General features: G+C 42.5%; 1 protein-coding gene across 3 annotated transcripts in view; it reads right to left on the bottom strand.

Moving 5' to 3' along the window:
• The window catches only part of CORIN (corin, serine peptidase), a 179614-nt gene that overhangs the window by 45684 nt on the left and 107299 nt on the right, over positions 1–26631 (bottom strand). For 2 of the 3 annotated variants that reach the window (XM_024573820.4, XM_053922515.2), the window contains exons 6-10: positions 18141–18254; positions 9903–10010; positions 8368–8478; positions 6526–6642; positions 3159–3266 (exon numbers count right to left, since the gene is read on the bottom strand). In XM_024573820.4, the coding sequence (XP_024429588.2) occupies positions 3159–3266; positions 6526–6642; positions 8368–8478; positions 9903–10010; positions 18141–18254 (558 nt within the window). The remainder of the gene's footprint in view (positions 1–3158; positions 3267–6525; positions 6643–8367; positions 8479–9902; positions 10011–18140; positions 18255–26631) is intronic. The other variant, XM_053922516.2, reaches the window with a different exon arrangement.

Raw genomic sequence — 26631 nt, 5'->3', positions numbered from 1 at the left:
GAAGCTGTTCATTTCTTCCTCGGTGTTGGAGGGGAAAAAAGCATAAGTAGACACGTATCACTGAAGGCTGATGAAACGCCATGGAAAATTTGAGAAAGTCCCTGAGGCAAGCAGTCAGACCTGGCCTCATATAGCCGATCCAGGAGCAGGTAGCAGGGAGAGAGACACATGCCCAAGAGCTGCTCTTTTCACCGGGTTCCCCAGGTGTCTGCGCTGCAGACTGCGAGGCCGAAGTGACGGACTAGTCCCTCCACAGCAGAGGCAAGGATACATCTGCATTTTGCCTCCCAGCAGGGCGCAAAGGTGTTAAAGATTCTGGACTATGCGCAGATATGGTGATACCTATCAGCACGTGATATCACCGAGATGTGGTTTATAGGCTTTTTTAAATTGTATTTCTGGAAATCTGAGATAAGCCATGCACCTTCTTGGAGAATTATTAAGACTTTTTCACATCCAGTTTCAGAGATGTCACCTAAGCCTGCAGTCTAGTCATGAAGAGGCCATTAAAGCAACAATTTTCAACCCTGGCTGAGCATTGGAGTCACCCGCAAATTTAAAATATACTGTTGGCTGGGTCCCACCCAGGATATCTTCAGGGACCATTAGAAAGTCATGTACTATTTTATGGGATGGCAAGAACCAGTGACTTCAAGGACTAGAATCCCAGCAACTCCAGGGAGACACTGACTGCAGCAGACGGAATAACCACATTCTCCAAATTCATATTCTCCATGGAAGAAAGCCAGAGAAAGAGAGTTCTGTGCAGTCATGTCTCGGAATCTAAGTAATAAGTCTCTCTAGTCAAAATTTTCATATAATTAATCATTTTAAGTACATAAAGAAGTTTCTGAGATGAGAGGCTACCGGTCCATCTTTACAGAAAAACAAGCATACACCTATGATCTTGAAGCTCTTTGAAAAACAAGGAAAAACATCTTTCCTCTCAGCGGGAACTTAGGCATATGTACTGCTTTTAATAACACAGAAGGAATGGGGGCCAGTGAGCAGCCCAGTGCCTGGCACTCAGAAGAGGGGGTATCCATGCTGAATACTACGGAGAGAACCAGGCAAGAGTGTCCAGGGTGAATGCGAAAGCTGGTGAGACAGTGAGACACGAGGGAAACTGTGTGAGGGTATTTGAAGACTATGAAGAGAAAACCCAAGTAGTAGATAGGAGGGGGTGGACGGTGGTGCGACCCCACAGGGAAAAGCTGTCTGCAGGAAGGCTGGAACTATGTCTCTCTTCCTCACCCTTAAGGCGCCCGGGTCCAGCCCAGCGCCTGCACCACTGCGCATGCCCCACCAGTGTTGGCTACATGCACCAACCAGAGTTACACAGGGCCCTTCCTACAGCTTCCTTCTTTTGACAAATAACTTTAAATTTTTCTTAATTTTGAAACATTTCAAATACAGAGAAAGTAGGATAACACACCCTCCACCGAAATTTGACACGGGCTAATATTGCTCTTTTGACTTTTTTGAGCCAAACAGTAAGTGCTATTCCATGTCAGACAAGTCCCAAAACTTTAATAGTAAACACATGTCTTTGAGCTGACATTGTCACTGTTCAAAATTACTCAAGTTCAAGGTGAAATAATTCTTTAAAATTTTTTAAAATATTTTTTAAAATTTTTATTGTTTTTCAATTACAGTTGTCTGCATTTTCTCCCCATCCCTCCACCCCACCCCAGCCAAACCCACCTCCCTCCCCCACTTCCATCCTCCCCCTTGGTTTTGTCCATGTGTCCTTTATAGTAGTTCCTGTAAACCCCTCTCCCCACTATCTCCTCCCCACTCCCGTCTGGCTATTGTTACATTGTTCTAATTTCAATGTCTCTGGTTATATTTTGTTTGCTTTTTCCTTTTGTTGATTATGTTCCAGTTAAAGGTGAGATCATATGGTATTTGTTCTGAGAAAATTCTGGAGTAGGTTGGGAGACAACCAAAGTGAAACAATGAGCCCAGAACATATACATAGACAAATACATAGACACATGCACATGTGCGAGCATATATACACATACACATATACCTGTGTGCGCACACATCAGCACACATATACACATGTGCGCAAATACGCACACACTCAAATCAGTTTCGAGTGGGGAAGATGGCAGCGGGCCTCGGTGGTCAGACAGACACCTCTCTGCACGGCTCTCTCACATGGGCAATGCAGCGGGCTGGGCACTGTGCTTCAGCCAGTTGTTAAGTGCACCCAAAAATACAGGATCCTGTCAGTCTGGGTTTTTGGGAGCTGCCTCTCTCGAATTCCTTCTTGGACCACTGTTTTCACCGCTTGAGACTCCCTAATGGTTACAGGACAACTCCCAACCCGCCCAGAAAGCTCCACATTGACCCAGAAAGGTCACCAAGTAAAACTAGGCCCCTAAAACTGCAGTAAATCCCAGGACCCAAGCTCTTAAGCCTTCCAACCTCCCAGATTCCGGTGGCCTTCAGCTGAGAGAATATGTGTTAAAGAGTCACCTGTTTGCCAACGGAAAGCAGTGAGTATCAGAGTCAGAATCTTTCGAGGTTTTCTGTTTCCTTTGCAGTTTCCCACCAGCGTCTACACGGTCCTCCACTGCACGTGCCCATTCTACCTTCCCTAATAATTCCCCTTTTTACACCACTGAGAGCTGTTACATTGTCACCAAAACCCATTAACAAGAAGGCTGCAAGATCGTATTCAGTCAGCAAAGTTCCTGGAAAGGTGGGAATAAATTTTATTAAAAGAACAGACAGCCAAAGTTTTATGTGGCTATTTAGATGAACTTCACATTTACCTCTTGGGTGAAGTTCCCATTTTTGAAGCTGAGCTTTGAAAAGGAAGAAAGATAACATCTGCCTGCAGACAGAGCCAAGAAAATAATATATAGGAGCTAACGTTGAGTTGAAAGTAATGGTAATGATATTAAGCAATGCAGATTTATAGCCCATTCACAGTGACACATTTGTTCCTGATTTCAGTTCATTAAGACCATTTCATTTCTTTTCTGCTACCACATGCAAGCTTTTAAAAAAAAAGAAAGAAAAAGAAAATAGGTACATATATTTTTGGAGGGCTTCCAGACTTCAGCATTTCAATGTCAATGCAAAAGAAAAAAGCAGAATGCACACCCTGCCAGGGGATTGCATTCGTCAGCTGCTGTACTTACTACAGTTACTCAGACCGGTGTTGGGGTCACAAAGAGAGCTACCACCACATGAATCAAGGCAGGAATTGTAGAGGCATGTTTGGTCACCTTCTCGACATGGAGTCTGACCTACAGAGGGGGAAAGGCACATTCGCTTTCGTCATCTGCAAATTCCTTACACTGGGATCTAAAGGATCGCGGACGTCTGGTGGAGCTGGGCAATGACACAACTTTAATTTCTTTCCAATTTCTCCAAAAGTACCGAACACATGTTGAAAAGGTGCTTTCTGGATTAATGTTCCTGGCAACTAAACACAACGCTGTCCCTCCAAAAGGATTCTATAGGAATGAAGACATGAGAGGCAACCTATCCTTTAAAAAAACACAACAAACAGGTGGGTGTTGCTTTTAATGAGAAATAAAAGATAGGGTTTATATTTACATGGGCGCATATACTTGATTACAAATTTAAGTGATTTGAGGGAGAAGCCAATGTAAAGACACTGAAATTTTGAATATCAAATGATATTATTTTAAAGACTTATTTACTCCCAACTGTAGTCTTGCCTCTAAAAGAAACTGTTTTTCCTGATAGTAAGGAGGGCATCAACACCAACACAATAAGGATACCTCATCCCGGCTCAAGCCTTCTGCAGCTGCTTTGCTGCTCTGCCCATTTTCTGTCTGTCCTTGGAATGTGTCATTGGCCTAGCTGTGAGGACCTGAGAACTGGGTTTCTTGTTTCCAATGAATGACAACAGTAACAACGGCCTAATGGCTTTTCCTTAAGGTATGTAGAGGGGAAGCTGGTTTTCCCATTGACTTCCTGGTCGTGTGCAGATTAAGTGGATAAGGTAATAAATTACTGCCCGTTCTCTTCCCATTATACTCAGCTACTTTCAGACACGTCATCTGGAACCTGGAAAAGGCATTGCGAAGTACCATGGTCCTGTGCGGACACACATAATCGTTCTTATCTGTAATTCTAAGACAATGTGTATTATACTGGACTCTTTCTTCTTTCCAGCACCATTAATGCACAAGGCATCAGAGCCTTGTAGGAAAGAGATGACACTCTTTTTCTTTTTAATGGCAGTAGAGTCAAACTCGTTTGCAAGGTAAACCGGGCTAATTTCCATGAGTTCAATCTCTTAAAGACAGCCTGCATTCACTGTGTCAGCACGTAAGTGCCTGCTGTGTGACAGACTTGTGTGACAAGTAAGGCACTGAGCATGGCAGATAAAAACGGGTGGTGGTTTGTGCTCTCATCAGGGATATGTCATCATGAACGAACCTCACAATGCCGTGCGATCTGTGCTTCTGAAAGCACATTTAAAAGCAAACGAGGGCAGTAGGGGAAACCTTCTCAAAGGAGTTTTTCAGGCAGATGGGGTAAGTTAGGATAAGAGGGAAGGACGGGTTTCCCAGGCAGAGAGCAGAATACACAAGGCCCCAGGCTGGGCAAGAGCAGAGGTTGCGTCACTGGAGCCTAAGGGAGACTAGACAGGAAGGCAGAGAGCCCAGCCTGAGGGTTGTGAAGTCCTAAATTTTCACTAGGGCGCAAAGCCCTGGGAGCAGTGGTCCCCGCTTCCCTCCTCAGTGTTGTCTGGCAGAACCACTAGCAATCCCTTGTTGACAATTATTCTGCAGGAGCAAGCTCCTCCCTCTTCACGCTCAGCTCCCTAGTGCAGTGGTCTTGCCCCAGTACCCTAAACATGCTTTGCTCCTTCCCTCCTTGAGACCTTTTCCCTGTGTCTGAAATGCTTTCTCCAGTCCCACGCTTATTTGTTAAGTGTACTCATTCTTCAGATCTTAGCTCCAACACCTCTTCCTCAGGGAAGCTTCCCTGAGGCCCTTTGCCAGAGTCATCCCATACCTGGTATCTCAGCACCTGACTTTCCCCCACACATTCATCACTTCATGGTTAGACTCTGACTGATGCACAGAACTGCTGGTATTACTTCCATCTTCCCAGGGGCTGAAAGCTGTTTTGATCGCCACTAAATTCCCAGCAGTTGACCAGGTATCAGCATCGCAATACGCGGTAAATCCAACTTTACTAAGTTGAATTTATTAGAGTAATCATATAGAGATGCTAAAACTTTACTTTTGATCCATTTTACCATGTGCCTTTCTTACATCCCACACCTGTAAGGCAATAATTTATAAGTCCTGCCATTGCATAGCGAAGACCGAAAATCATTTCAAACAGAGCGGAATTGTGTAGGAAGAAAGAACCACTTGACCCAAAGAGAAGTTCTTTGTTGGCATGCACTTAGTACTCGTGTCTAGAAAAGGATTTACTTCTCAATTGCACACCTGATCAAACTTAGCACTCTTTCTGCAGTTTTTAATGTGATAAGTCTGTGATGAAACGGCCCTCCCTTTAGGTCTAGCATGCTCTTCTCATGAAAGCTATTCTAGTGATCAATATTCATTATGACAAAACTAATTTATCTGCAGGTGACCAGTGTCATTAGCTGGTGACAGACAGACACAGTCCAGGACGCACTTCCACCTAAAGGCCATATTATAATAATAGCGAACACCAACCGAGTTCCCACCATGCACCAACACTCTGAAGCGGTTGTTATTCTGAGTTTACAGACACAGACACTGAGGCATAAGGGGTTAAGTAACTGGCCGGCCAAACGTCACAGCTAATAAGAACCATAGTCTTAACAATTAGGCTGCAGTGGGCGATGGGTGATGGACAATGGGCGATGGGCAGGACAGGGTCCCGGACACACACACGCAGCGATCTCTGAGTCTGGGAAGGGTCTCAGCAGCCTGTACTGAAAGATGCTTCTACGCAAACTGGGGCCTAAAACAATCAGTGGGAAACTTTCTTTTCTGGCAATAATGGCCACATTCTAAACACCAGTTCATTTGATTTACTCTTTGAGTTTCACAGATGGAAATCACACTCCTCTTAAAGTGTATTTAAGTCTATTGCTTGGTAATGTGAGGCACTCGATTGCTTCTCTGAACACGGCGACTTTAGGAAGCTGTTACACTGCATTTCAGAAGCTAATTCCTTCTCATTGGAATCTAATCTAATTTCATCAAATACTACCCACTAAACTTTTCTCTTTCTCCCGGCGTTGCCTTTCCCCATCAGCCAACTGAATCTCCTCCTCCTCATGCTGCTGAAGCATTTCCCCTCCACCTTTCACTCTCAGGAGTGATTCTGCGTGTCAGTTGCTAGAGGAAATCCACCAGAGGGTTTCCTGGCTGACCAGCACTGTGAGGACCACTGCGTCAGGCAATCTGGAATTCTTCATGTGGGAATCCTACTGAAGCCTTAGGCACCTTTGTGCTCCACTCACAGGGAAAGGGCCACCAACAAGGAGGCGAGGCGTGTTCCAGGGCCAGGGCACACACTCACCGTAGCTGCAGTCCTCCTCGTCACTGCCGTCCTTGCAGTCCTCGTCGCCATCGCAGCGGAAAGCGCTGGGGATGCACTGGCCGCTTCTGCACTCCACCAGCCCCTGGCTGAGACAGGCTAGGAGAGGCCAGAACGGCACTCAGTTACGCACTAGCACTTCTCCCCGCCTGCCAACCACAGAAACGACTCCCGTTCACCCCACCGCGCCAGGAAATGAACGGCCCTGAATATCTGAACGTTCCGTATAAAGGAATCAGTGCATCACGCATTTTTAAAAATACGAGTATTTTTGAAATAGAAAGTTTTCTTTATAAAATTTCTTGGGCCTTATTAAATAGCACCAACTACAGATTAACTATTTTGTATACCCTTAGGATGGGAAGTAGTATTAATGCTGGTGGGAGTGATACTACTATTGTAAAAGGCATGGTTTATGAAAGGCTTGCTGTATGGCCGTGACTTTGCCAGCGGTGTTGTGTATCTAATCTCAAATCCTCATAACCAGCCTGCAAGGCAGACATTGTCATCCTGGTTTAGAATAGAGAAACTGAAGCGTGGAGCGTGGAGTGGCTGTGTCACGTGGCTGTTGAAAGGGAGGGTCAGAATGCGCAGGCAAGCCTCTCGGGCACCTGGCCCCAGTGTGTCATCCCCCACAACCTGCCCTAATGCGCTGATGAAATAAGACACAGAAAAGAATGGGCACAGCACCTGACATGCAATAAACACTTCATTTTGACACTTGCTCATGACATTGGCATTGGAAAATGGATGGTCTAGTGGCCATTAACCTTCCAGTTCTTAAATGTTGTCTGAATTCTATCACTACTTGAACACCCGAGTCGTTGTACTTGAGCATCATGTCCCTGCTCTCCCCAGATCGGTCAGGATACGGTCTGCTCTGGTCCACTGTGTGCCGCTAAGCAAAGACTCGGGAGATATTCCAGTTCAAGTTCAATTCAGGAAAGGGGAAAGTTGGGCTTTGCATTTATTAATGTATATGACTTTTATTATATCAAAATAAAAGCCATGCACCCTGCCTTTCTATTATTGCCTTACACTATAGGCAAATTAAATATTCAACCTCCTCTATATCATCTTTTTCTACTTTTATTGAATAGCAAAAGATGGAATCAAAAATTTAATTCATTCAACGATGCATAAAATGCCTCATATTAACTCTTTCAGGTCAAATTACTTGCTTTTAACACCTAACTGCTTCTATTCAATCATTTTATTATTCTCCTCTGAGGGTACCATAGTTTCGAGAGGAAAAAAGAGAATTAATAGCCATACTTGATTTTATCAGCCAGGTGTTGTGGCAGCTCCCTGAGGACTGTTCACTCACCCTGAACACAACAGGCAGTAACGGTGTAATTATTGCCCCAGTCTCTGTTTAAGTCTATGAACATTGAAGGCTCTCCTCTGTCACAATTTTCTCCATGTTCTCCCACAAATCGTGCCTGAGAACATGTTTGGAGGCTCCTGCTAGGAAGCTCAACCCCTCATATATCGTCTGTGAAAGAAAAGTCCCCGGCCTCTGGGGAGAACGTCCCCTTTGACAAAGTCACAGGTGCAGAAAGGAGGCACAGGGAGCAGTGAGAGCAAACAGACCCCTGCCCGGCCAGATGGAGCAAATGAAGCTGGGCGTTGTGGGGAGGAAGCGTGGAAGCCAGGGGCACCTCATTGTTACTGTCCCCACCCCACTCAGTTCCCCCTCTAGGCAAAGACCGGAGTGTAAGAATCTCTCCCGTGGAAGGCTGCTTAGACAGGGAGCCCTGAGCACGTTGGTCCACACAGGAGAGAAATGCAAAAACAAGAAAAGGAAAATCCTTGGGCACTCACAGCAGTTGACCTCGTCAGACTTATCCACGCAGTCGTGGTCGCCGTCGCACACCCACTCTACCGCGATGCAGCGCCCGTCTCCACAGCGGTGCTCCTTTGTGGGGCTGCAGTCTGGAGAAAAGGGCATGACCCCGAGGAGGCAGGGAAGCCCCACGACAAACACTTGGAGCTGTCTGGTTCACGGTTCCAAGTGAAGAGCGTCTATTCCGACTGTCCCGACAGCTTCCATCACCTACCCATGACCGTTCGGCCTGGTCCGCCTCCCACCCACACCTGTGGCCCGCAAGGTACCCTCACCGTGACCTCACCGTGACCTGTCTGTTTGTTGGGTGAAAACCGGTCCAGCCTTCTCAGGACCCACCGTTCGGATTTCTGTTGTTTTTTGTTTTGTTAACATTTTCTTTTTTTTCCCTCACACTGCCTCAGATTTTATTTTGTTTTTCTTGGTATAACCCTAAGAATTGAATATTTTCTTTTTTTTCTTTTTTTATTGTTGTTCTCCATTTTCCCCTCATCTCTTCCCCCAACCCTAGCCATCCCCACCCCCCCACCCTCAATCCTACCCCCTTTGGCTTTGTCCACGTGTCCCTTATACATGTTCCTTGATGGCCCTTCCCCTTTGAGATGTTTACACTGGCTCAAATAAACAGAACTGTGATTTGGATTTCACAAGGTAGAGACCTGACCGACATGATGTATTTGTAACGGCTTTGCCACGTTTCCTGACACACGCCGCTCTGAGGCGTTCCTCAGATCATATTCTTTCCCAACATTCGTCCCTATATTCTCTAAGGCTAACTAGGATCTCCCATCATGTGCCCCTCATCGTGCTGGCTGACCCTTTCGCTCATATTACAAAGTTCCTATGTCACTCCATAATAGCTTACATAAACATGCTAAAGCTAATCACGAAGTCAAAAAGGTAAAAAAGCATGATGAATTTTGCTGATTTTAATTCATGAGATGGCATTCAAATTGAACATGACCCTTTAAAAAGTATTTTCATTCTTTAAAAGATAAGATCAGATTTATACATAAAATTAACGTGCTATCTTAACCCCACGAGTCACTACTACAGAAGTTATCTCTGTATCGCTTAGTGATCACACAAAGGAAGAGCCTTTGGTTACACTTAATAAGGCGGATCAAGGGACTAACAGTATATCCATCTGTAAAGTTTTGCTCAAGAGCTCAAACTCTAAACATGAATAACCAGACAGGAAACAGAACACTTTCAAGGAGATGACAATATTAACATATTGACTTCCTGTAGCTGTCTTTCCCCTCCACTTCCTTGGCATTTCCTTAGCATGACTGTATATGCAAAAAGCATCACATTTACACATAAATTATGTGGGAGCTTTCACACATATTTACACATAAGACATCACTGAGACTAGTAGTTGAAAAACCTCCCCTTTCTAAAACTAAGAAACCCACCATTTTATAATTTAACCTGCTAATAACCATATTAATAAGCTACAAGTTCTTGGTTATGAATTTCTGCAATTTTAAATGAAAATATGGCTACTTACCACAGTTCTGTTCATCACTCAGGTCCCCGCAGTCATCGTACCCATCACACACGAGGCTGTAATGAAGACACTTGCCCGTGTGACAGCGAAACAGGCTCTCGCTGCAGTCTGCGAAGAAGAGAAGCCGCTCGCGCGTCACGGGAACAGAACATGGTGTTATAGTGGTACTTCATGTAACAAAAGCACGGCAGCAGGGGGAGGCCACAGTGGTAACATGGCCCACATCTACTGTTTTTCAGGTGAAGAGACCGTGGTAGAGGGAGATCCACTGCCTTGCTCAAGGTCACAGAGCAAGTTACTGCAGAACCGGGACTAGGACCCTCTGGCTCCCCAGCCAGGGCTTTTGTTACTTTCGGAGTCTTCACATGACTTTCACTGTTTGTTACCTGAAAGCTCCTTTCCAGTCGAAAATGAGAAAAGACATTCTCAATTCATCATAGTTCCTAATGAAGTTCATGCTCACACAGAGTCAGTGACTTTAAAGAGGGTAAGTAGTTATTTCCTAAAAATCTTTCTTTTATAATGAAAGTATAGTTTTGTCCATGGTAAGCATAAACATAATGGAGAGAAAAACCTACTTAGATTATGGAGTCATCACTTACTTTCACACAAACTTTATCACTTAAGTCAGTTGAGGGTTTCATAACATGACCCTTAAGTAAGCAAATACGGTATTATATTACGGTGGCGAGATAAGAATAAGTGATATGTAACCTGAGGAAGCACACAGTTTAATGTTGGAATAAACAACATGCAAGGACATTTTAATAAAAAGATAGTTCTTGCACTTGGGCAGACCAGAAGTCCTATCCTGGTTCTGTCATCTACTAGCTGTAGGAATTTGAGTGTATTATTAGTTAAAAATCTAGGAGTCTGTGAACTGATCTATGAAACTGGAATGAGATCAGTTGGTGAGGTTTGAAGATAGAGATTAATAAATTAATGTATGTAAGATATAAAAACAATTCAGTGGGAAAAGAATATTCTTCAACAAATGGTTACAACTTGATTTCAAATGAATAAAACCTTCAACAATGAGATTTCAAATGTACAGAATGGAACTCTCATCTTTACCTCAAACCATACACAAAAATTATCTCAAAATGGATCATAGACTTAAGGGTAAGAACCAAAATTACGAAGTTTCCAGAATAAAACATAAGGAAAAAATCTTTGTGACCTTAGGTTAAGCAAAGAATTCTTAAGTATGCCAACAGAAGCAGAGGCTATGAGAGAAAAATTAATAAATGGACCTCACAAAGTTAAAAATATTGTGCTTCTAAAATTATTACTAAGAAAATTAAAAGGTAGAGAAGTCATACACTGAAAAAATGTTTGCAAGTCATGTATCTGATAAAGGACTTATTCCCAGAGTATATGCGGAACTCTTACACTCAATAATAAGAAAACCCAATTACAAACTAGCAAAAGATTGAGTAGAAAGCCTTTACAGGAGACACACAAATGGCAAATTGGCACTTGAAAAGGTATTCAATATAATTAGTCATTTAGGAAATGCCAATAAAAGCCACAATGAGATGCTATTACATACCTCCAAAATGGTTCCAATAAAAAAGACAATGCCACATATTGGCAAGGATTTTGAGAAACTGAAACTCTCATACATTCTTTTGGGGAATATAAAATTATAATACCACCTTGTAAACTAGTGTAGCAGCTTCTTATAAAGTTAATTATAACTTTAACCTTATCATACGATTCATGAGGTTTACTCCTAGAAATCTACCCAAGAGCGATGAAACATCTACCCACACGACACCAGTGTGTGTGTGATCGTAACGGCACTGTTCACAAAGCCAGAAAAGTAGAAACAATCCAAACTCTCAACTGGTGAATGGACAAGCAAAACACAGTACGCTCATGTGATGGGACGCGATTTAGCAATTAAAAGTATCAAACCACTGATGTGTGTGACAGCATAGGTGGACCTCAAAAACGTTATGCTAAGTGAAAGAAGCCAGACACGAAGACTACATATTGTGTGACCCATTCATAAAATGCCCAGAAAACGCAAACTTACAGAGATGGAAATCAGAGCAGTGGCTATCAGTAGCCAGAGAAGCAGCCCTGTTTACCTGGGGACTTGACTGCAAACAGGTGAGGGGGAAGGTGGGGGGGAGGTGAAAAGTTCTAGAAGTGAATTGTGGTGATGCTTGCACAACTGTATAAATTTACTAAAAATAAATGAAATAAGTTCATAATTATTCCTCAACAAAACTGTAAAAATGTTTAATATATATATATAAAAGCCTTCATTGAATAGGAACTAGATTTCTTAAATGTTTTATTTTTTCCCCTTACTTGAAGAGAATTGAGTGCAAAAATAGATTCTTCAGTCTGGAGAGAGACCCTGGAAGGTGGGCAGAATTTCAGTAGTGCGGATGGAGTTAATATGTTGCCGTGTGTCAGGTAGAGAGAATAAGAAGAACAGGGAGGAGGTGGGAAGGGAGGGTGCATTTGAGGACCAGTCTACGTGTCTGATGAAGACCAAGAATCTAGTGCTCACTAGGACCGCCTCCTGAATTCCCGCTGATTGGTTCCCCTGAAGCAGACGCCCCTATTTCAGACAACGAGTTCTATTCTTCTAAAACTAAGTTATTTAAATACTTTTAGAATCACATCATTTTAGAATCAGAATGGGCCATAAAGATGATCTGTTCAGCACCTTCATTAAGTGGGTATATATGTGCACACACGTGTGGATAACATATGCTCAGACTTACACATATGCATACATTTGTAAGTATTCTTTTTCATTTCCCCCAGGCTGAATAATTTTCCAATGAGATTTACCATCCTAAGGGAAAATATAAGAACTAAAAAGAGGTTCTAGTTTCACCTTGACAGAACTGTAGTATTTCCTCCCACTCAGCAGAGGGCGCTAACTCCCCACCCTGCACCTTACTGCGGACTGGGTCCACTAGCTGAGTTGAAAACGGTTACAGCGGGGCATTTGTGTTCTTGCCGACCTAACAGAGTTGGGGAATTCTGCATCAATATATACACATTTCCTTGGCAAGCTGTAAAAGGTCTTTTTTATTTTTGTTTTAATCTAAATTACTCTGGTGGGACCTTTTGAAGCAGTATGCTAGAATCAGCAATAACCAAGGTTCCCAACTTGACCATTAATGCAAAAGTACTCACATTCCCCAAAAGTGGTGGCGGGGTGGAGACGTGGCGTATTTTAAACCACATGAGTTAGTTGTGTGTGTGTGTGCTTTATTTTGTTGTGTTGTGTTTTGTTTTGTTTACAGCTGTATGCTTCACTTCTTTTGATTATAGGGCTGGGGCATCAAATAGTTCTTTCTGAATCTAACACACCAAACTTCCAAAGATTCGCGTGTCCTCTGTGGGGCCTATTCTAGGATCCCAGTAATTCATACTAAGACCTCGTTTGAGATATTTTTAAATTAATGCTGTCATTTATTAAATTATTTCATAAATGAAGATGAACAGCATTAAAGAAAAAAATTCCTCATTATTCACACAGGTACAGATTCAACTTTCCACTGTTATGGCTCACTTGGCTAGAAGCTGTTCTCAGAGGTTAGATACAAAATTAGCTGCATTTGGAAAACAACTTGTTACTACCTCCCTAAGGTCTGTGCGTCTACCGGCGGCCCTGCACAACCAGAAATACACAGCACATAGCAGAGATCACAGTGCTTCCTTTTATTGGAGTAACTGTTTATTTGGACTGAAGAGAAATGTTGTCAGCGCAATTTGGGGCCAACAAATCAAACTTCAAAAGCTACTTGCTGTGATTTTCTTGCTCAATACAAGTATAATTTTACATGACCTGAGGTAGATGTTTTTCCAGATACAGATTACTTTTCTTCGTGACAGCTTAATATAAAATGTTACTTCTGAAGTTCTTGCATGTTAATATTTATTTCAGTTTGGCATCTCACACTATTAACTTTTGTTTCTTAAAATTATCATTAAATTAAGGGAAGAAAACTAAAGAACAGAAAGCCTTTTATCAAGGGTTCCACTCAGCTTGCTCAATCTCTACGAGTCTGTAAACATAAATGTGTTGCCTCATTTCAAGATTCAAGAACGGATGCCTGATTGCTAAGCCCCCGCACTTTAAGACCAGAGAGGTTACATGGTTTGCCCAGGGTTGCACAGCTCATTAACAGCAGAGCTACGAGATGAAGCCAGGCAACTCGCCTACCTGGATTCTCTGGACTGTTCGACTTCTCTCTCTAGAGGAGGGTTTCTCGATTGCAACACTGTTGACAATTCTGATTGCACAATTCCTTGTTGTAGCAGGGGCCACCTTATGCATTGTTGGATGCTTAACAGCATCTTTGTCCTCAACTCAGTAAATGCCAGTAACACCACTCCCAACCCGCCCTGCCCCCAGCTGTGAGAGTCAAATCCATCTCCATACATTGTAAAATGTCCCCTAGGAGGCAAAATTGTCCCCAGCTGAGAACCACTATTCTACAGTATGCAAACATCACCTCTGTCCAAAGCCTCACTTTAATCCCAGTAATGCTGCTCTCTTCCCAATTCCCAGGACCTACATTTCTGTTTACACCACTCCCCTTTTGCTGTGTGATGTATCTTCTACTGTATTGTTCTAAAATACCACATTCAATGATCTCTATGTTTTTATGCTATTGCCCTGATTGGACTTAAAGCCTCATGAAGAAAGAAATCATGTCTTAACAGTCTTTATATTTACTAGGTATCTAGAACATGCTTCACACATAGCAGTTCAAGAACATTCAATAGCCCTGGCTGGTGTGGCTCAGTGGATTGAGTGCTGGCATGTGAACCAAAGGGTCGCTGGTTTGATTCCCAGTCAGGGCACATGCCTGGGGTGCAGGCCAGGTTCCCAGTAGAGGGCACTCAACAGGCAACCACACATTGATGGAAATATTTCTTGTATTTACTTGCATCGTTGTCTTAGTAAAAAGAATACAGTAAATGCAGTCGCTTGTGATGCTTCAGAAGCAGCATTTGGAAAACCATCTTAATTAGAATCCCTGCACACGGGGCTTTCCGGAAACGCTGTGGTCCAGCCAGTCTCGATGAAAAGGAAACCCAGAGATGGAGAAGTCACAGAGCTTGAAACTTTTCAAAGAAAAGTTTTCTTAACTTTCAAAAATCCTTTGGCTACACCATTAAATTGTTCCAGGTGGTTGGAAACCTGTTCCTTCTACAAATACTGAGGATGAGCCTGATAAACATGACAAAATTAACTCGGGGAGAAAGTCAGGAAGCAGTTGGAGATACCTGGAGTGCCGCTATAATAGGCAATGATCTCTCAAGCGTAACACAGTATCCGAAATAAACTTTTTTCTGTCATATGAATTATCAAAATGTAATCATTTACCAAATCTGAACTTTTGTGGACAAGGGCAAATTAAAGGCAGCGTGGTTGAGAGAAAACAGCATTAGACTTGGATCCATTGAAGACCGGGTTTAAATCTAGCCCTTGAAACCACTGGTAGATTTTTCCAGTGCCTTAAGCCCTAGCTCTCCACCTGTGCAGAAGGGGACCGAACACCTTCTTTGCTGAAAATTAAATCAAATCATGTAGGTAAATGCTTCTAGCACAGTTGATTAGGGACCTCACAAATAAAATACCCCTTCCCTTCCCTTCTATAAAGGCAATCAGTCCTCCTCCTCCCACCTCTGCCAGAACCCTTGGCAGCAGGCACAGCCTTCTGCTCCTCACTGGGAATGTCCAGCAAACTCCCTCTCCCCTCAGGAGCATCTCACCTGTGGGCTGCCTTCATGCTCTGATTTGCACCCACTAACTCAGATCGAGGCTATTCCTTCACTACAGGGTGGGGACCCCAGGAGGGTGGCGTCTTCTATGAACACGCATGCAGAAACTCCCCAAGCAGAGGCAGATGGCCTTGTAAAGTCAGGAACAACAGCACGCCGAGATCTCAGTGCCGACCAAAGCATTTTCATAGACAAGTATTCTGAGGAATGTGTTTCCTCCATGGACCAAGTAGGTCGTTTTTGAAATGCATTCACGAGGAAAGCCCATATCTTCTTTAATAAACATGTCAGCTCCTAAGACACTGCTAAACACCTTCCAGAGGAGCAAGATTATCTTTGTTGGGCATGGAAAATGTACTCCTTCAAGTTCAATTTCACCAAATGCAGCAGAAAGCTCTTACTGTTTAAAGGGCAGTGCTCAGTGCAGCAGAGGTCGGTAATGAGAAAGTCAGCGCTGGCCCACCCTTGGGGGTAGAGGCGCATGCAGGATTCGAATAACGCCATAACTTGGGCCATAACCGAGAGAGGAACAAGAGATTTCACCGCCATTCCCATAAATTGGACATAATTCTATTGAACTATCTTAAATCCCCTAGTGGGGGTGCTTTGCACAATATTTCCTTGTAAGGCCACAGCAATATTCCCCAATGTAAACACACATCCTATAAAAATGTTTTTTATGTAATATTGTCTGCCGTAGGTTTTCCTGAGGAGGGAATTCCAAATTAGAAAAACAAATGTCTTAGTGAAAACACTTCCGAAAATAAAGGCAACGTAACTGAAGTTCCCCAGGATGCTGGATTGTCTGCAAAATAAATCAGCGCAGGAATGAATGAATAAATACGTAAATAAAGGTGACGGTTTATATAAACAAATAATTTTTATCGGAATAGCAATTTATATCTTTTTTTAACTGCAGGATTTCTTAGAACCTTTAAGCACAAATATGTATTGTAACTATCTTAAGAAGTAGATCTGATAGATAGTAATTCTCAAACTTATTCTTTTTTTCTCAAGGATTTTTCAAGAGTCAGGTACCATGGAACACCAGTTTGGGAAACCCTGACTGAAATATTACCATGTTAGATGGACTTGCCAAATTTATGAGAAATAAGCATCCTAACCCGTCGGATGGAAGAAAAGTTGGTCCACCTGGCAAACAGACCAGAGGAGTCTCATACATATTCAACTGTGAGCTCTTCTAAAGTCTCAGCAACTTCTACAAGGAGTAAAACCCAGCTTTTCCCGTGGTAACTGTTGCTGCTCATATAACCATTAGAAAGCAACCAGACCACAACTGCCTGCGGTTCTGTTTTGGATGCAGAACCTACATTGTATTCTTGAGGCTAATTTTTCCTTTTTGTCTATTGCAAAAGTGTAAAATGACTAGCAAGCTGATGTGTATTTGTTATGGACTGAATGTTTGTATGTGGAAGCCCTAACTCCCGGCATGACTATATTCGGAGACGGGGCTGAGAGGAGGTCTTGTAGGCTGAATGAAGTCACAGGGGTGAAGCACTAATCCAATAAGGCTGGTGCCCTGGTAAGTGGAGGATGAGATACCAGAGAACCCCACAACCTCTCTCAGTCTCTCTCTCTCTACCTACCTATATTCCTCTCCTCCCTCTTTTATTCCTTTCTTCTCCCTCTTCCCCTCTCTCTTCCCTCTCTCCCTTTAGAGAGGTCACGAAGGCACACAGGAGACAGCAGCTGCCTACAGGCCGGGAAGAGAACTCTCACTGGACACTGACCCCTGTTGGACCTTGATGTTGGACTTTCCAGCCTCCAGATCTCTGAGAAACAAATTTCTGCTGTTCAAGTCATGAAGTCTGTGGTATTTTGTGTGGTGGCCCACGCAGACTAACACAACATTGGACAAAGCAGCAATCCATTCAGTGAAAACAACTCATCGAATCAACGGGAAGTAAACTGAGGGAGCTTAAGGCTAAATCCACTGATCCACGGATTTGAAACAGTTAATGCCGTCGACTGTCTGCAGGTTTAGAGGAAGCGTAAACAAACAAGAGGCTTTGACTCTGCTGTGTCATGAATGCTAAGAATCACGAGGGGGGAAACTTTTCCTATTAAAAATGTCCTTTTAAAATAACTGACCTTTATACTCATAAAGCTTTAAAAACAAAAACAAGAACCCTCACCCAAACAAAATAAACGAAAAGCCTTCTCCTAATTTTAAGGCACTTTAGGCAAAAACACTTCCACCCCAGATCTGTTCCAAGGCAGCCTCTAGCTGCTGAGTGTGTGTGCAATGAAATCACGCCTTTGAAAGGTGAACAAACACTGCTGTCGGGGCGGGAAGGTAAACACGTTTGCTCGCTCCAGAAAGGCAAACGAGGAGGAGGCTACGCAAGTGCCCACGGTTGTCAGGACGTGACAATGGCAGGGCTCTGGTTTCTAGGCCCCTGAATAGAATCCCTGTCCTCCCGGACGACCCCCAAACAGCCGGTCACCTACTGCAATGGGCCTCGTCGCTCCAGTCGTCGCAGTCGTTGTAGCCGTTACACTGCAGTTTCCTGGGGACGCAGATACCACTGCCACACAGAAAGCTGTCGCCCCCTCCACAGAGCACTAAAGAAGGGCAGAAAAACGACGTCAGGATGAGGGTTTGTTTGGTTGTTCCCTTTAAAATGAGCAGACACAAAGGAACAGGAAGAAAACCTTCCCATGCTATTCAACAGATTTGTTTCTAAATTCCCTGTTTCACTGTCACCAATTTTCCCTTGGCCCTCTATAAACTTAATTGTGAAATTGCTTCGGAAAAACACAAAGCGTGTTTGCCTGAGGAAAGCCAAAGAGAACGCAGCAGCGGGCGTGCAGAGAGCCGCCATCCCTGCTCCGGCCACAAGGGGGCAGCGCGCCCATTGTTCGCCTTCTGTGTGGAAAATACCAATGGAAGCAGTTTTCTTAATGACTGGGAAATATTTCAAAGTGGGTGCTATTTACTGAAGAAATATTTTTTAAAACCCTTTAAAAACAAACCACATGCATGTGATCACTAAAACTAAACTCACCTTCTAAAACACTACTCAGTGTTGGACAGAGAAAGTCACGGTGAACTGAAACGTGCTCGACGCAAGCGTAGACTTTACGCCCTGTATTTAGAATACATTCCTTTGCCTTAATAAAAATGCCAGTTAGAAATGTCGAAGTGTATTTTTTGCATAAAGAACATAACATAGCATTAGCAAATAATATTTTCATGCTTTTCCCGAATACCAGGCATTTTGGTATTACTTGCTTTTATGGTATTCATTTTCTTCTCAAAATTCAACAGATAATCAGTTGTTTCAAAATTACTATAGATGATAAATATAAGATAAAGAGCTGGAAACTTTTTTAAATAAAAGAAAAATCTGTTCCACCAAGTGAGTGTTAAAATACACTTCAATATTTGATAATGTGTATCAAATGCTTTTTAAATGTGCATAACCTTTGATTCAGCAAACTTATTTCTTGGACTTTATAAAAAGGAAATTATTATGAATAAATGCAAGTTTTTATTTTTAAAGATATTCATACCATCAGGGTTTATAATGAGGAAACTGCAATGCAGGGACTGGTGAGATAGGTTTTGGTACCTCCCAGAGAAGGGATAGCATTACAGCTGTCGAAAAGTGTATTGTGGAAAATATGTAATGTCCTGGAATGAAGTGCAAGATAATTAAAGTAGAAAAACACCATATGGTTCCAAAAAGCACAATATAAATTGGCCCAGAAAGAAGTATATCAAAGGTCACTGTGATTATATTTGGTATTAGGATTAACAGTAATTTTCATCTTCTTCATTGCATTTTACAAATTCATTATATTTCACAAATGTTTTTATAATGACCGTGTCATACTTTATGAATTAGAAAATTTTTAAAAACCGCTAACTTTTTTCATGAGTTCCCAATTCAGAATAACAGCCTTACATAAATACAACCCTCACAAGTTCATCTTTGTCCGCCCCCCCTCCCCCCCTCCCCCGCCTCCTTGATCAGATGAACCTTGCTGCCTAAATAAAGGGAACCAGGAAATGTACAACATTGTAAATCAGAATCTGAAAGAAACGCAGACTGAACACTTTGGGCTGTGAGGCCGAGTCTGTGGCATCTGCCTTGTTCCTGGGCCCCCGCAGAGAGCCGGGCCCCCAAGAGGTTCTTCATTAACATTCGATGGGAACAAGTCACCTCGGCCTCCAGGGAACACAACACCCTGCCACAAGGCAAAGAAAAAATCACATTCATGGGTTATGTTCCAAAGCTATCAAAGGAATCGGAGTTCTGATTTGCTGGCCATTAAGTCCTAGTTGATTTGGTGAGTTTCTTATGATGCTATTACGTGAAATCTTCACAGTATCAACCAGGAAAGTCTGGTTTTCCAGTGGTTTTCTGGTTTTCCGGTATACCCCACGACTTCCATACCAGTACAAATTACAGCGAGGGACTTCACCCGCCAAGACATGAAACGTGTGTGTATCTTGTACGGTCTTAGAGGATGCAGCTCAGGCCTGCACGCCCATAGCTACAGATGCAGGCTGCTGAAGTGTACGGAGGAAACCACATATAGAAGAGAAACACGAAGGTTGTACTAACCAGTCTGTACAACGTCCCCTGTCTACGGTTAAGAGGAAAATTTCAAGGAGAAAGTGTCCATCCTAGAGCGAGACTGCTTCTGCAGCATGCTGGCGAGTGCCTACGTCCACCCACCCTCATTCCTCACCTTAGGGTCCTGACGGTTCCTGGGGTGTGTAGCTGAAAGCTCAACGTCAAATGTCTCCTAACATCTAGACTTCATCTTTAAGACCCTATGTATTTTACTCCAGTAAAGCCATTTTGGGGGTATGGTTATATCAAATCTGGATCAAATTTAAAATATAGCCTTGCTTGCATCTTTTTGATTACTGCTATCCTGTTTCTTGACTGATTCAGCAGAACTGACTTCTTCTGTGGGGTTCCTCAGACGGAGGGGTGGCAGCCCTTGGTTGAAGGGCATTTTCAATTGTTTCCTTGTTCTTTCTTTAGAAGTTCATAGTTTCATTAATCAATATTGTTTTTGTAAAATTAGAATAACTTTTGTATATTTTCTGTTTGATTTCTCCTTCACCCATAATCAGAGTGTCTACTTTTATTTGTATAAAACTGTTCAAACACATCTTATTTGGAATCTCCAAACAGGCCCATAGAGTAGACAAGTGGACATTCTATTACACCTTCCTTGGGGGAAGCGGTAGCTTACAAATGGAGGCGCTAGAGTGTCGTGTGGTTAAGACAGCCATTGCCCAAAGCCACTAGCCAGGGAAAGGTGGAACCCCCCCCACCAGAACCCTGAGGTCGGTGCCCCAGGATCAACCCACCGTCAGCTCCTGCCCTTGTTTCTAACACAGAGGCAGCTGCTAGTCGCCTGATATGTGGTCAGTCCAAGGGCTCGAGGGTCAAGTAAAAGTTCAAACTTGCCTTTATTTTTCTCTCTAAACAAAGCTTAGAAAGGAAGGCAACTCTTTGGCTGCAGAAGAGAATGAGTAAAGGGGATGGTACGTTACAAGGGAAATGGGGTAACAAAGAAAGCATTTTTAATACTCTTGTATGAGCGCATTCTCTGTGAGGAGCATAGAGTGGTAGTGAGTTCTGCCTACGAGTTGGATCAGGTTAAATAAACTACGACTACTCTTGAAGATTCAGGAGCTGAGGATAGAAGATCATTGGTGACAGGAAATTAGTTACGCTCTAAAATGAAGAAAATTCTTGTATCTGTCTAACCACTAATCCTATTATTAAAATATAGGATAGGTACTTCTTCAGAAGTGTCTGTCTCCCAGGGTGAAAAATTCTTGTTCTCTTCTTCATCTCCTTCAACATCCACTAGACATCTGTTAAACAAGGGCAGCATGCTAGTCACTGCTAACAGCATCGATGCTCAAGACCATTAGAAAGGCAGGCAGGCTGCTAAAAAACCAAAGAAACCCGTTTCTTTATGGCTCACATAATCGTATTAGCACGCGATATTTATTTGTTTGCTGCTTGTCTCTCTGTCCCTTCTAGAATGTAAGCCCCTTCAGAGAAGTCACCTTATCAGTTTTTCTCTTTCCAAAATCTGGAAGAGAATTAAGTGTTTGTTGAATGAATAAATGAATGGAGAACACAAGGCGCCTGGCGGGACGGCATGATCATTCCTACTTCTTGGTCTTACGTGTTCAAAGCCAATAAATATCTTACGATTTTATTCTTCAGTTGCTAGGGGGATGAATGGCTGGTGAAATGCTAAAATCCACGTGTTACAGTGGAATGCGTACACCTGCAGACACACCTGGCTTCTGAGCAGTTGCTCCTATGTTAGGACAGTAAGAATAAAAGATCCTACTACCTAAAGTAATCTTCCCTACTGGTCTGTGTGACGAGTTTTATGTCCCCCAGCACCTACACCCACATTAGCCATTCCTTGGGCTAAAATGGTGGTTTTCAGAAGAACTCTAAGATACCACCAAAGAGACTTTGGGGCACATCACAGGTTAAAGGGGTGTCTTTAGTCTCCCTACTCCAACCCCAGGCTCTACTGTTGTCTGCGTTATACATTTGAGTCCATGTAAAATTTGCTTTATAAATAAGTTTTTGTGCCCAAAACAAGTTTGAAGACCCTTTCATCCTTGAGATTTTAAGTGTTCTGTCCAACTCTGAGATGGCTTGCATTTTAATTCATTTTTCTCACTATGAATATTTAGTTCTGAATTTAATTATAGACTCTTGAACTTTTTGTTGTATTTTAAAAGATTTTATTTATTCATTTTTAGAGAGAAGGGAAGGGAGGGAGAAAGAAATATCAATGTGTGGTTGCCTCTTGAGCGCCACCTACTGGGGACCTGACCTGCACCCCAGGCATGTGCCCTGACTGGGAATCGAACTGGTGACCCTTAGGTTTACAAGCCTGCGCTCAATCCACTGAGCTACACCAGCCAGGGCACTTTTCATTATATTTAGACTTGAAAGAATGGCACACAGAATAAGCAACTTTCGAGGTGAGGTGGAGAAGAGGAAGGAGTTCAGGGAAGGGATAAAACATGAGAAGAGTGAGAAGTGGGACCAGGAGCAACCGCAAATGAGTTCAGATGGCTTCAAGGTGTCGTGGGTGTGGATCTGACTGTGTAACACTGTGGTGCAAGAAATGCCATATCATTTTATCTTTCTAACTCAATTCACACTTCCACACTCAAAAGGTGGTAAGAAACATTAGTCAGGCATGTTTTGCAGGGGCCTCTTCCTCCTTAGGGTGGTACAAGGATTCAAGGGATGAGCAGAGGAAGGCGCTGTAGCTTTCAGTTCCTCAGAGAATTGCTGAGGGCCGTGGTGCTAAGCCCTAAAGGGTTTACACCAGAGAGACTGCTCCATTAGCTCTGTGCCACACCAGGGTACAGGGCCATGGTCCCCGACGTCAGCTTTCCTGGCTGCCCCACACCACCTGCCCCGAGACCTTGCCTTTCCCCCATGCAAGTGAGCACTGGTCCCTGCTATGACTCAGTCCCCTGCCAACCCTCAGGGGATTCCCCTGCATCCGGGGCTTCTACCTACCCCTCCCCACACTTCCCCCACCCGCCCCGCTCTGGGCGATCCCACAGGAGTTCTGCTCAGTCCTTGTCTCCTCAGTGCCTGCCTCCCTCTTCTGAGAATGCACAGATGCTAACACTCACCCTTGTGCTCTTAGTAGGTGATTCTATTACGCAGATTCTTCATTTATTACCGAGGAAGCAAAGGACGCTCTCTTAGCGCCTTTTTAGCATTGAACACGTTTTTGTTCCAAAACAGTGTATGGTAGGTGGTGAGTAAATACCTGTGGGATGAAGGCACTTACAGAGCTCTTAGCTTACCTATCCTAAAAATAAAAGCGCCACCTGTGGCGACCACCTTGCTGCAAGGACAAGGTCAAAGCAGTCCCTGTACTACAATCTAACCCCTCAGTTCAAACTCCCTCAATGCCTATTGTGTAGCATGTTTCTGAGTGAGAGACCGCCTCTGTCAAGCCAATATTCAAAGACAGCCTGAAGCAGCTCCCCCAATTAACTGTCCTCAGGCTTGTTGCTCGTTGACTCATTTTCCCCCTCTGAAATATAGCTATGCTCTGATTCAAGGTTAACTTTGCCATCTGGCCTTCAGCTTAAATTCCAAAAAATAAGAGCTAAGTATACATATTGCGAGTCAGACAGCGTGATGGAAGATCTATCATTCTATAGAAAAATCAGTTGTGAAATTTTCTAAAAATCACTACTAGCAAGAAACAAAAATGGATCTATAACTGGTGGCGCTCTGAGAGCAAAGAGAGTGTAAATGAGGGTTAAAAGCATGTCCTCACGCAGCATGTCAGGTGAAATCAAAGTATAGAACAGAATTAGACAAAACTTTGCCCGGTACATTGTAAATCTATTAGACAGAGGAGAAAGTAGAGAAAGAGCAGAGAAAAAAAAGGCAGGAAGTCAAGTTTTATGAGCAGAGACTGCCAGAAATATTGCCAAGTGGAAGTCTAAAGAAACTTTTTTTAAAAAGAATTTTTATTCATGCAACATTTCAGAGAGAGAGGGGGCGGGGGTGGAAATGCACCAAGGGCAGGAGGCAAGAAGGGAAGGTGGAGAGGAAGGAAGAGAAAACTTCCAAACAAGGATTGAGTAATTAAAAAGACGTACTAGTTTACTATTTAGTGTCTAGAAGTCCCAAACAGGATGGTGCAGTAATTTTGTCAAAAATCACTGGAAAATAAGATGTACAACAGGGCTCTGTTATTTATCATTTCTTGCAGATAAGAACAATAAGAACAACTTCAATATTCCAAAGAACATAGACTATTTACAAATTGCATGTTTAGACTCTACCCTCTTGAAAGGCAGGCAGAGGTTTCCAAATGCAGAGATAATTACTCAAATATTTGGGTTTTTTTTTTTTGATGGGTGCTACTTTCTGAATTTGCTTTAGGAAATCAACACTTTACTTTCTGAACAAATAATTATCATTTAATGGCACTTTAAACTATTTTGAGATTTTCTTCACAAATAAGGCTGTCTCAAATGATATTTTATAATTATTCACTATGAATCATAAAATGATAATGATGGAACAATAATGTAAACTGCCTTTAACGAATTTCAAACAAGTGTAGGATGTTTCCTATGAAACAGTTAGCTGTGCAAACAAATCTAACATAAATAAAAGAAATATATAGGATTTGGAAAAAATCCTATATATTTTCAGGCACTGCACACATGTGGTAGTACCTGAAATGTTGTACATATTAACATGTTTCCAGACCTTTATTAAACCTGTAACTTAGTTACATCTATGGAAAGGCTTAGGAGAAAGATAAACAAAGAAAAATAATCAGCTTTAAGAGCTATGTCGTGTTATTTTCCTTATTTGTTAAGCTACACAAATTGGATTTCATTTTACAAGTTCATAGTTTGTGAATGTCACAACTCAAACCAAATTTATTTTATTTTTTCTTCTTTTAACCAAACTTGTTTTTAATCTCAGTTTCTTTAAGTCCATTTATGTATTCACAATTTAAATGCTGGAATAAATTGTCTGTGACTTTGCAATATTATGTGGCTTAAGACCCAGAAATAGGATAAACATATTTAGAATTTACTGTGCAAAGAACTTTGAAAAATATCTTTCAAGAACAGATTACAGTTCTACCCTAATGTCTAAAAATTCACTTTCAATCCCACGAAGACTGTATAATATATCATGTTCCTACCCACTCTCTGCTGTGAATTACTATAACAGAGTGTTCCAAAGCATTTTCACTCTAAAAACCCACTGGTCTGTGAGATACTGTAGGGTCTCTCCTGTCTTCCAGGGCAGTTAGCCAGTAGCTGCGAAGGAGAGATTATGAGCCCGAGGTCAGAGCTCTGTCCAAAACTCTCTCCATTCTCCACCTTCTTAACCCACGGCAACAGCCCCCCATCCTTCCCCCCTGCAGCAGCCCTTGGGACAGCACAAATCCCATTGGCTGGGTCAAGGTGAGGTTGGGGAAAACTGGATAGCTCTGGCTGTCTGACACTTTAAGCTTAAACCACCCCCAAATATTCAGGTAACTTGAATTCTAAATATTAGTATAATTTTAAAATGTCGATAGTGAGGAAATTACATTATAATCATTTATCCTAATATCCTTACTGATACTGACTAGCTAGGCAAATTATATTGTACATTTATATATAATACCATATATAATATGATCACATACAAATATATGTAACATATTTATTATATTATATATTTTAACAATGCACATTATACATTTGTTATCATTAATTATTTAATAAATATAATATATAATAATACATAATGTGATATAATAACATTGAATAAACAAACATAATAATATATTGCGTTACTTTTCTGTGCTGCTTTGGAAAATTATTTAATCTTTTGGAGCTTCAGTTTCCTTCTCTGAATTCCACCTGCTTGGGGATTGTCTCTGAGGACGTTAACCAGCACTGGATGTCTAGCGCCTGGCACCGAATCAGATGAAGCCCAGTGTGTTCTGTTTACAAAGGCCGGGAAGTGGATCATCACTTCTGAAGAAGATGCCCATCACGAAGTGTCAAAAAATTCCATGAATTTACAGGGTTAACCTGCAAATCTAGAATCCACCTTGTGGCTACAGCACACCTGGAAGGCGGGGCAATGGGATTCTCCGTAACTACTAGGAAAACTGGAAACCAACATGGATCTGAAAAGATGACTCACACGGAAACCCATACAACACCACCTAGGGAAGGAATGCCTAACTTTCCTTTGGCTCAGACAGAAAAGGAAGTCGTCAGTTGCTCCTGGGAAGTTGGCTCTTGCTGTTAAAGCATTTGCTCCGTTAAATGATTTACATACTGGCGGAACACAGAGGTGCTCTCTGAATCCTCTCTCCCATGCTCCTCCACTGTCTACCACTGCATGCCTTTCACAGCGCAGCCACAGAAAAT

This window comes from Desmodus rotundus, chromosome 4 (assembly GCF_022682495.2).
Source record: "Desmodus rotundus isolate HL8 chromosome 4, HLdesRot8A.1, whole genome shotgun sequence".
Taxonomy (NCBI): Eukaryota; Metazoa; Chordata; class Mammalia; order Chiroptera; family Phyllostomidae; genus Desmodus; species Desmodus rotundus.
The sequence above is the reverse complement of the archived record's forward strand: the minus strand, read 5'-3'. Positions and strand labels throughout refer to the sequence as shown.